The sequence below is a fragment of the Cryptomeria japonica genome, chromosome 9 (assembly GCF_030272615.1).
Source record: "Cryptomeria japonica chromosome 9, Sugi_1.0, whole genome shotgun sequence".
In the NCBI taxonomy this organism is placed as follows: domain Eukaryota; kingdom Viridiplantae; phylum Streptophyta; class Pinopsida; order Cupressales; family Cupressaceae; genus Cryptomeria; species Cryptomeria japonica.
In genome coordinates, this window is record NC_081413.1 from 709,931,573 (window position 1) to 709,943,934 (window position 12,362).

General features: G+C 33.7%; 1 protein-coding gene across 2 annotated transcripts in view; it reads right to left on the reverse strand.

Moving 5' to 3' along the window:
- Positions 1-2,503: 2,503 nt before the first annotated feature.
- LOC131858207 (uncharacterized) overlaps positions 2,504-12,362 on the reverse strand; it is a 71,071-nt gene continuing 61,212 nt past the window's right edge. For both annotated transcript variants that reach the window (XM_059211337.1, XM_059211338.1), the window contains exons 3-5: positions 3,333-3,491; positions 2,931-3,179; positions 2,504-2,772 (exon numbers count right to left, since the gene is read on the reverse strand). In XM_059211337.1, the coding sequence (XP_059067320.1) occupies positions 2,958-3,179; positions 3,333-3,491 (381 nt within the window). In that variant the 3' untranslated portion in view covers positions 2,504-2,772; positions 2,931-2,957. The remainder of the gene's footprint in view (positions 2,773-2,930; positions 3,180-3,332; positions 3,492-12,362) is intronic.

Below are 12,362 nucleotides of genomic sequence, written 5' to 3' on the forward strand. Positions count from 1 at the left end.
ATGGATGTTAGTGCCAAATTCTTACCCCCTACTTAATTACATGGTGACATTATTACATTGTGAGGATTTTTTACATGAGGATTATGATGATTCTATGGATGCATCTTTACATGTTAAATATTTCATATATAATGATGAATATTCAAACAATGATGTCTTATCGATTAGTGAATATATTTTATTTAAATGATAGACATTTGCAATAGTTTGATTCGAATTGTTTTCTTTACACTTTATGTATTTAATGCATGCTTTCATTGCTCATTTTTCTAAAACTAGTGCACATAAGGATACTAGAGACCTAGTAACACCCTCTCATGAATTACCTTTTCATGTTTCCTTGATTACCATTAGTATCATGTAGACACAATTCTGTAAACCTAATTTTCATGTTGCACATGATTCACATGATTATAATGTTTGGGCATACATAAGGATAAGTGCATGGAAATGGGGCACAAAAGGGATCAAAAGTAGCCACTTTCTTTTGGAATTAGAAAATATTTAACTTCAATGAATGATTTGAAATACTTACTCTCAAAATTTCAACATGTGATTTCAATAAGATTACTAGTATTTCAAATTTAGTATCCAATTACTAATTTTTTAAATGGTAGAGGTAAATACTAAGCGCAGAAAAATAGGTCATGCTTTTATTATAACTATATAACATCCAATTGGGTGTGCTTATTGGATCTATTTTGTAAATCCTTTCAATGAGAAGTTAGTTAAATTCATGTATCTCTTTTTATATTATGAATTTAATATCATTTTTAACTCTTTTCGAATGAAAACATTTTGAAAAATAGAAAATTGTGCACACTTAATTTTTAAGTTTACTCGAGCAAATAAAAATTGTGTTAAAAATATGTGTCTTTGGTAAAAAATGAAGGCACTACTAAAAATAATTAAAGATGAGAACTTTATTATATTTGAATTGTAACAAAAAATAAAATTGAAAGCTAATAAAGTTTGACATAAGTGGTGTTTTTCATTATATTATCTTAAACAACATGTAAACTTGATAGAAAGCATACTCAACATTTGTATTTTCTTTGTGTTTCTATAAACAATAGATTAACTTTCATTTATAAACAACGTATTATTTTGCTTCTATTTTTCACCTTATAGTTTATAAATATAACATTGTATGTTGGAATATTAACTTTCTTAGGTGGCTTGTGTATAGGGATTGTATGTGTTATGGTCCTAATGTGATTATTACGTGTCTAATATCTCATTCTCTCCCAACTCTTATTTGAATTGCATTTAGGAGTGACTTTTTTTGGATGAAATCCTAAATTTAATTACGAAGTGGCAAGGTAATTTGCTATCCTTATAGATTTTATTTGGTCTAATTGTAGAGGTAACATGAAGATGTGTGGGTACTTCTCCTAGGGAAGTAGAACATGAGTTTAAAAGACATTATAAAGTATGAGATCTCCCTTGTAATAAAGTGGATATTAAGGTTATGTTTGATAATAAGCCGTGTAACTATTTAGACATAATCTTATTGATTGCTTGTTTAAAATGAATTCTAATTTAGTTATTATTTGAAATGAATTGCATCTGTGAGATTTTTTTTTTTAAATTTCAAAGTCAAGCCTTCCTGATTCTAATATTTTCTACTAATTCTGGAAGGGCTAGGTATATGTAAAAGGAATACCTAAAGGTTATGAGGTTTTCTAAAATAAGGTTTTGGTGTTTATGTTGGTATATTTTATTACATCATTGTAAAATATACAACTAGCAGATTTTTGATAGTTCTATTTTAGTTATTTGGTTTGTTCTTTCATAATGCATAATTTTCTCCTTCAGATTTTTGATAGTTCTATTTTAGTTGTTTGGTTTGTTCTTTCATAATGCACAATTTTCTCCTCCACAATTTATTATGGTATCAAAGCACATTTAAAGATTGAAAGATGAAGTAGCTATCCCGACTTCAAGTTTATTGTTCATTTAAGAAGAATCCTAGATGATCTTTTTTTATCTCTTATCTAAGATTTCTCTGTTTTTTTTGGTTGTCATTTTCCTTTTTTTTTTTTTGGTTCAATTATACATTTTGATAAAAAATACAAAGGTCTGCTGCTTGAGATAGCCTCCGGTTTAACATGCTGAAGACAGGCCTGATGTACATTCCAAAGTGCAGTTCAGCTTCATGTAGGTGATTCCCTGGCCCCAGGTAAAAATAATCTTTAAATACCTGTATCAAAATAAAGGTGGAATATTCTAACGATTTGTTTGTTTCTACACACTATCTTTTACTTTTTACACTCATTATAAATTTTTAAGTAATACTAATCTGTTTGGAGAACCTTAATCTATAGGTTGTCATTCACATATCAAATAAACCAACCATACCTCACGCAAAAAGTTCTTTAGATATGCACATTATTAATCACTGATATCTGATTATTCTGGGTGGAAAGAAAACAAAACATACCACTGTATACTACAAGATTTCACTATCTCGGCAAGTTACTATACCATATACAGAACATCATAATATAAAACTATTATATCACAACATGTATATAAATATCATTACTGCAAGTTATTGCTACACAATAAATACCAGAATAATAACTAGAGTGTATAATACTGTACAGAGAGCAGTTTCCAAATTACAATAAAAAGTTATAAATAAAGATCCAATTTTTACATCAGCTATTAGGAATAAGTAGCATCCCTGGTATAACATTAAATATGGCACTCATACAGTAATATACTTGTAAACATCTTCTCTCTCTTTCTCGATAGAATATGCTAATCCTAATCCAGCAATGAGGGCACAGACAAACAGAAGGTCAGTTAGCAAAAACCTATTTACATGAAGCAAGTTTGCTTGTTCCTGCATTTAAAAATGAATAAAAATAAAAATTTGGAACATGGGCATTACAGAAAGATCACAATACTTAATAGTAACTTACCAGTTGATGAGAACAGAGAGCCCTGTTTTAAGCGGGGGCTGCCACGAGAAGATAGAAAAGACCCATAACACCTGTGTGACTGCTTTCTTTGTTATATTTGGATTGTAATTTTAGAGTCTCCCCGCCATGTATCTGTACACTCCCAGGCACTGGGTAACACGTGCTCATTCCAACAACATAACCAGTTTCGTTACCAGGCTCTCTTCCTTCACCATACAGTGGTAATGATGTGCAAATCTCCCGACCATCCTAACATTTAAATATTATGTTAAATCAGTATAATGTAATATTGATAATCATAAACTAGAATCATGGAAATCAAGGATATCTCTATCTCTCCCTGCCCCTCCCTCATGAACCATTATAACTGCTTGAGATGGAGGCCACAGATAAATATCATACTTGGCCATAAAGTGCTGAACCGACCCCTCCAATATGTTGGTGTGCGACAGCATAAATTACATCCCCACCTTGTGGTATGACCATATTTGCTTCACGAATGTCAACACAATCACCAGGGGAATGACTGGCAGCACTACATTGTGGAACATCATATTCAACCTGCTTCAAAAAGAATTAGAAAACTCAAAAAGTGGGAGCTCGTTAAGGAAACTGTACTGTAGCTTGTGTTAGACTTGTCTACAAATTAAAATAATCACAGTGGATAAAATCATGAGAGTATGATCGTTAGATGCCACTGGACAAATGGTTTTATCAAAAAATCTGACCTCCCTATTTTCAAACAATTTTTCATTATCATCTCTTGCAAATTGATCCTCCAAAGTCCAAACTGTATGAATGAATCACAAGTTCTTCTGTTAGGTGTAAGAAGATTATTGTTAGTAGGGTTTGTATTATGATTGATCCTCTAAACTGTATGAATGAATCACAAGTTTCTTTTTTTTAGGTGTAAGAAGATTATTTTTAGTAGCATTTGAATTATGATATTATTACCAAACCTCTAGCTTGGAGTTGAATTTTCGGAACTACAAAAAAATGAGGTGGGAAAGGAGGAAACTGTCAACCAGGAGATACTACTGTAGCACTCATTTACAGTAAATGCCAGCCGACATGAAAGTGCACTTCCATGCCAAAAGAAGATGCCAACATATCAAGTGCAATGAATTAACTAATAAGGTCAGTTGCGCAACTCTTTTGGTACAAAAAATTCAATATAAAGTGCATTACGTTTCTCAGAAAAAAAAAAGTTGACGCAAAGTTTTTTGTTTTCAGGTCACCTGTCATAGCTATAAAGATTTCTAGCTTGTTAGGCCCAGGAGGGGCAGAATGCAAAAATATACTATATTGTATATCATAAATCACATTTTGAAGAAATATTTACATCATTATTTTATTTTAGAGGCAGAAACAGTTTAACTGCCATAATCATATAAACTAAAAAATGCATAACACATATTTTAACCCAAAAGATTAATATTTTAACATCCCCACCTTAATCTGAAAAGATTATCACGAAACCAAGCAGTATTTTGAACTACTCAAAATTCTCTCAGCCAAACACTTTGGTGAGAATATTTGCTGGCTGATCTGAAGCTTCTTTAAAAAGCTTGTCACTGTGATAGGTCTTAAATTTTGTTTGAACTATTTCTATTACCTTAGATAGGAGTCTAAATTTGATAACCGAGCCTATTGCTTAGGAATGTCTCAGCTTTTGATAAGCCTATTGCTTTGATAGGTCTCAGATTTTGACAATGAGCCCATTATTTTGACAAATCTCAACTTTTAATAATGAACCTGTTACTTTGACAGGTCTCAAAATGGGACTTGTTTTGTCCATGCTGCAATATGAAAAAATGACCAAACTTTAGTGGCCAATATGAGGAGTCACCAACTATCATTTTGGGGCAACTTTACATCATCTCTAAAAAAGCACACATTAAGTGCAATCACTGAAAACAATTTATCTAAAATAGCATACATCAATTGTAATTAATACATTAAACTGTAATTACCACACCAATCACAAAGCATCTCCACTTGAATCTGACATAGACACAAGATTTTCCCCTTTGGTAGTTGGTAGTTGAGAGAGGAAAATGTCAACAACATTGTCTCTCTGATGGAGTTACTGAACAAGAGGCAACATCTTTATCTCCATGCCTCAAATAAGTGGAATGCATTAATAAGAACCAACAACATCATAATCATAAACTATGTCTCCAATGTTAGCAAAATCATTCGTCATGAGGACTAGATTCACTTCAATCTTCTCAACAATTAAATGTTTATCAAATATACTGAATGGTATTTTAGAGATATCAATATTAACTGGTTAATGTTGGCTCAATGATATCTACAACATCATTAGAAAAATTAGGAGGAATAACATCATCATTAGAGGCACCAACCTCCAAATCAAAGTTCCACCTTCTGAATGTTGCTATTACAACGGATGATGGACAATTCAATCTCCGACTCATATATTTTCTTTCTCAATTCTTCATATATTCCCTTGTACAAATCTGCTTATAACCTATTCATAAATATACTCAAGCAGTGATATATTGTATGGACCAAATTCTGCTTCAAATCAGGTATATGGCTCGTGACAAGAACTGTAACAAGTCTGATTATAAACCTGCCATGAAGTGATGAAACTCTTCATATGTATCTACTATAACCTTCTCATATATTGCCCTTGGTGTGTATACATATCCTTCATTGTCTTCACACAACTCAACTATACAGTTTCAACTTTCCTATAATCTGATCATGAATCTATCAGTAGATGACCATAATCTCCTCCTCCAAAAACTGCAATAAGCTCCTTATCTACTTCTCCTCAAGTCTGCAATGATCTTCATATAAGTCTCTCTCTCAAACTGGTGTATATACTTGGTTTGTCTTCTTTTAATTCACACACTCCATGCTATTTTACAATCCTTGCTTTACCATTTTATATTTTATCTCATCGTGAGACGCAACTCTTCACCATACCCTTTTTAACACTTGGCTTAAGATAAAAACACTTCCTTAATATCCATCGCTGCTTTTTGTCTCACCTTAATATTAATTCCTTTGCTTTGTCTTATGGATCGCACTCTTGATAAGAGTCACTTCTTTCCAAATCACAGCAATTGATAATTCTTCAATGGATCACATCTTTTGAAGATTAAATACTGGCTTTTAGTTTACACATAATCACAGCCTTTATTAACTAACTTCATCGCTGTTTTCTGAGCATTATTAAATTGCCTTTGCTAACGAAGAGTTGTTTGCTTTATAAATAAGAAAACACATTAATGATGATTGTTGCGTATAATAATGTTTTCATATCACATTGACTAATCGATTCTCTTCTCTTCAATTAGGATCATCGCTGCACTTTTATTGTCTATTATAATGAGTCACTGCATATTGGATTGGCCTTTAATAATAGTTTGTTTTGCAAACTAAGCCTTTAATCATAATATAGTACCTCAAATGCATAAATCTCTGCGTGTTTGACAATAAAGAGGGGTACAAATTTATTCAAAGTAGAAAGAGAAATACATTAAAAAATATATTAAAAGAGGACAAACCTCCAACAAAGAGAAATCTACAAAGACTTATCTTGATCCACAAGTTGATCCAACATTTTGACAACTCCAGAGAAAGGTGTCCCCTATCCTCAATAGATCAGCCCTCCATAAAGACAAAAGCCCATTTGGCAAGGCAATCAACCACCCCATTCCATTCTTTGGTAATATGACTGAAAGTGATTGACTCAAAAGAGTTACAAAACAAAATAATCTGCTGAATAACTAACTGGAACTGCCAACTAACCCCATCAAAGTGCTATTGATTCAACAAAGTCACCACTACCTAGGAGTCAGATTCAACAACAATCCCTTGCCAGCGTAGAGAACAACAACACTCCACCGCAACCAAAATAGCAAGAGCCTCTATATAGTTATTTGTGTAAAAACCTTTGTAAATAGAAAATAAAAATCGGACTTGCCTAAAACTATCACGCCCCACTCCGTCAATACCAGCTTGTCCTGGATTACCCCTAGAAGACCCATTAGTATTAATTTTCAAAACACCGAGAGGAGGAGGGATCCAATGACCCACACTAGAAATCCTCCATAAAGGATGACAATACCTATTTCTCATAAGCTACCAAACCCTCTACATTCCAGAAATAAGAACAACCCCTGCAAAGAAAAAATAGAAAAATTAAACCAGTTACATATATCACCAAGAGCCACCCCTTCACTTATTACTTTTATGCTAGTATATCTATGATATCCCTATAGTTTGCCAGCGCTGCCATACATTAATACACACATTGCTAACTTGTCAATAAGTCCAAATACCTTTGTGATAAATATCACCTTTGTACTTGCTTAGTCACTACTACATAATGCTAGTCTTATGAGATATAAGCATTGCTGTTTATATATTAATTTCTGCTCATAAATTCTTCAATCATTAATCTTCTTGAGATTCTTTGCTACTCATTATATTTATCTCACGCTGTTCCTTTATTTATTCTTTCCTTTCCGCATATGCCTTTGCATTTTCTCATGGAATTGTTGCACTAACTTTTATTTCAAGCAATCACTGCCTTAGACATCAACTTAGTAATTAATCAACTATCTTTGACTGCTGCCACTGTTGACTTGAGGACTGATTTTTATCTTGCACAATTTGTCTTGATTTACTTATGAGAATCAAGTAACAATGTAATTTAAAACATATAAAGTGAACTTGAATAATATAAATTTGTGTATGTTGAACAAGTTGATCCAAATTCATGTATGTTCAACAAGTGTGCAAGTATCATCCAATATATTCATTGATCTCCATGATCCTTTGACATCAATGAGGACCTTGTCCATGCTTTTTGATATTAATGACAACAGTGTCTTCTTACCTTTGACATCAATGACAACATTTCCAATACAAATGTGTATTTCAAAGCAATTACTAGAAAGATGACCTTGACATTCACAATGGGAACAAATTTGGACTTTATTGGACTTGGTACATATTGCTTTTGGTTGCTTAGATTGTTGAACTTCACAATAATCATCAACAAACGTAGACTCAACATGACATTTATTCACGTGTCGTTCTAATACAAATTTTATGGGTTTGGAATATTCTGGGACATAAGAGCCAATAGAATCCTTGTAACCAAGACCATATTTTCCCCTGTTTATTTTTTGAGATTCCCAAATTCTCACAATGGGTTTTTTGTTTTGTGTCTTTGGTTGATGGCATATTTAGATTGCAAGTTTAGACACAACATTTTGTCTTTTTGACACAAAGGAAGACATAACACCTTTCTTCAAGAACATATCAATTTTACTTGTTTTCTTTGTTGAAATGCTTGAAGAAGGTACATCATGCTTAACATCTTTCCTCTCTGTGTGTCCTAACTGATCTTGTATTCTATTAAGTTCTTTACTCAACAATACGAATTGATTACAAAATTGCATAAATAGAGGGTTATACTGTCTACAACATTCAGATATCATCATATTAATTTTGTCTCATCTATTGTGTTTACATGAAGTTGTAGAGACAATTTGCAATCACTGTATAATGTGGACATGATTGTAGATAAAACAAAACAAAACAATTTGACATGCCTTATAACATCAACTACACCTTATTTCTCCACGACAATTTATGGCAATTACTTCTTTTTTTTTGCCAATTAACATCGACATATATAAAAAAGGGAAATTGAGTTACCTCGCAGTCAGATTCTTCAGTCCAGGCACAATTTTCAAAATACAACTGATATGCCCGTCCTTATTTGGGCCATTTCACACCTCCTATGCAAATGTGAAAATAATAACAAAGGCATCCAGTATGGGAGGAGTCAATTATCTCCACACCTGCAAGAAGAATATTCCACCAACTGTTCTTACTTTAAAGCAAGGGCAAATGTTTTTCCTTCATCTTTGGCAGATAGGGTAGAGGACCCAATAGTTGAACACATTCCAATTCTTGTGATATAAGTTGTTGATTTAATACCCTCATACTTGCTGATTTAATGTCCAATTTTTGTACAACATTGCGCCAATAGTTGTGACTTTAAGGTTTTTATTGTTGATGATGAGTACCAATAATTGAATGAAATATACCATTTGTTGTAAAAAGAAACCAATCATGTGATGCCACATCAGTTGCACAAGTGTTGGGGCCCCTTTTGCACGCCTATTGGTCTCACCTTTTTATTGGGTTGTTTTGGACACTTTGGCAAAAAGCATGCTAATGTGGCATCATATTTGAAGATGTGGCCTAGAAACCTTAGTTATAAGCAGGAGACTTGCCAAGTAAGCTGCTAGAGAAAATTGGGTGTGATTTGAAATTTTCACGTAGGATTTTGAGAAGCATGAAGTTAGGGTGCACAACTATTGGGTCATCTCCCCTATGTTCATTGATCATTGCAGCGAATTCATACGTGAAATTTTTACTCCGTAAACATTTTAGTTGTACTTCTCAATGTCTTCTTTTGTTGTTATCACAAAATTCGTTATTTAATCCAACACATTTTTGGCCTCAAACTTCACATTGTTCATCAATCTTGCTGCACCTTTCCACAAAGGTAAAAAATGCAACGATTACACAAATTTTATAGTTTGGAGAGATGAGCATAGGCATAACTCCCATTTTCTTCCTCAAGTCAAAACCTCAAGCTTTGATACCACTATTAGGGTTGGGAGGGGCAGAATACGAAAATATATTTTATTGTATATCTTCAAATTACTTTTTGAAGAAATGTTTACATAAATGCTTTATAGGCAGAAAACAATTCAACTACCTATTGATGTGTTTCTTACGCACATGCGAACACAAAATGAAATACCTTAAGTATCTTATCCTCTCTTGAACAAAGTTATTCGTATGCTGAAGATTTGCCTAAGAATCAATTGAAATAACTCCAAGGTTCTTATATGTAGGGTCTCTACGTGTGCATACACACAATTGGTTTGATGTGATTATGCTGGAATCACAAGGGGACTTACATTTGAATGCATGAATGCTTAATTCGCTGGAACTTGAGTCCTAACTACTCACTGGGAGATAAAGAAATACCAAAAGAATAGGGTTTAGAAAATCTATTCTAAGACCTAGAATGTAAGAATATAGATGAATGACTATATGGAACCCTACTGGGCTAGGTCTCACCATCAAACTGAACAATTCGACACCAGCTTAGTGCAATCTTCTAAGGATGTTTTAAAGATGTTCAAATCATCACCATCAAACACTGATCACCATTCAAGTCAATGCATAAACAATGGACGCATAACAATTTGAAGTTAAGCTCATTCAATGTCAGTTGACCACGTAGGACACACTTACAATCAATAAGAGGCTAGTGGTATGGACTAGGCGGATTCCACACAAGTGCATTCGACAATTTTCTCAATTCACTTTAATTATCTGCCATCTAACTTGAAGATCCAACAAGAAACCATGCATATTGCAAGAAACAACACATTTCACCATAACTTCAATGAAAATGGAGTTTATTTACAATTTTGGGCAACAATCTCTTGTCTTCTCCTCCTCCTCTATTCTAATTGCTATTCTATTCTCTTAAGATTATCTATTGACTATTAACCATTGGTATTAGCTATTTACTATTAACCCACTATTAACCTTTATAAATGAACAACCAGAGCTTTATACAGAGAGCTCTTTACATCTCAATGGCTTTGATTGATTTACAATGAATGGCTAGGATTTTAGGATGAAAACCCTAATTAGGGTTTGTTACAAAAAACTCCCTTAGCCAATGAAAAAATTACATTCAATGTTTGTGAACCAATAAGAAACCGGGGTAGGTATATCAAAGTTTGTGCCTCCATGCATAAGCATGATTCACTGAATTTGGACACTCTGCGGTGGAGCCTTTTGATTGGAGGAATAGTGATTGGGATGCCACCTTGTCTAGCATTTTCTTGGTCAAGGAATGTTGTATCTCTTTTGACACTCAATGTGGTGATAATGAGAATCTAACTTTGATTAACTCTTATGGAACTATTTGCTTCTTCAACGTACCCTTGCACTGACCTTGGTTGATCCTCTTTTGTCCTTATACTTGATGAATGTGGTATCTTTTCTTTGACTTTCTTGTGTTTGATGAGGCTTCTTTAGAATCAAGTCATTCCTTCTTCTCTGTCATCTTGTGATTTCTCCATGTAATAGAATGAGGTTCTTGAGGATGGTTAGCTCCATTGCTTGCAATTCCTTGAACACTTGAAGTCTTTAACACTTTTAGTCTTCTTCCTTGCACTTAAGGTGCCCTTGATGATGATGAGGTTTGAAAAGGTCATCCTTGTCCTTGCCTGATCTTCTTCCAACTTGGTCTTGTTGATCTGAAGTATACCAAATTCACCTTTGGAGGATTGTTGTTCTGCAAGCTTGCATTTTAAATCCAAATTTCGCCTCTTCAATCATCAATTATATTCATTGCTGCTTAAATTCACACTTTGTAGAATCAGGTCTAGGCTTGAAGATTATTGAATTTATCTTGACCTGCGTTATTAAGTTTTGAAATTTGCCTTCAAATCAGTTGTTGCAGTTTGCTCTTTCCAGTTTGTTCTTTGTAGAATCCGGCTCATAAAGATTATTAACCTTCCTTCTAAAGATCTGAAATTGGCTTCTTTAATACTTGATGAAACCTGCTGATGAAATTTGCCTCCTAAGTCTACTTCTTTAGTTCGCTCTAGAGAAGAATGTGTTTGAATGATGAATGACTAAGATGTGTTCTTTCTTATATAGGCACCTTCACCTCTCTCTTGAAAAGCCAACTTTGTCTAAATAAATAGAATTAATTGTATCTTCCCCAAGTTGGCCGACTTCTTCATTGGAAATTCAAATTTGCTCTTAGCGCCAAAGGTGAGATTGGTTTATTAATGCATCAAACCGCCTTGTTTGCTTCTAGGCCTCCTCTCCATTCGTTTTTTACCACAATGCAATACACTTTCGCTCTTGTACCTTCGAGAGGTACATGCCTTAACATCAAAATCGCTTGTGTACCCTTGGAAGGTACGGGACCCTTAGCACAAAGTCGCTCCTGTACCTTTGGAAGGTCAGGAGCGAACCAGGCAATTTCACTTAATTCCCTCATCATCATTCATTCTCCAAGGCTTTAGATTTCATAATTGATATTCTTTAAAGCATAAACAAGTCATTTGTCTCCAAAATTGCTTAGGAATGGGTTCGGTCACTAGCTAAGGCAAGATTCAAGACCTCCTAGGAATTTCGCTCCTGTACCTTTGGAAGGTTCAGGAGCGAAATCTCTCCTTTGGCTTAGTTCATCTCTTATTTCTCGTAATTTTCCTTATACTTGTTTTTTCCAACCCTTCTCTCATCAAGATCATGCTAATTTGTCGTCAAATCTACTCCAAGCGGGATTCATTCAATGTTTGGTGAGGAATTAGGTCCTTTAAAGGATTTCGC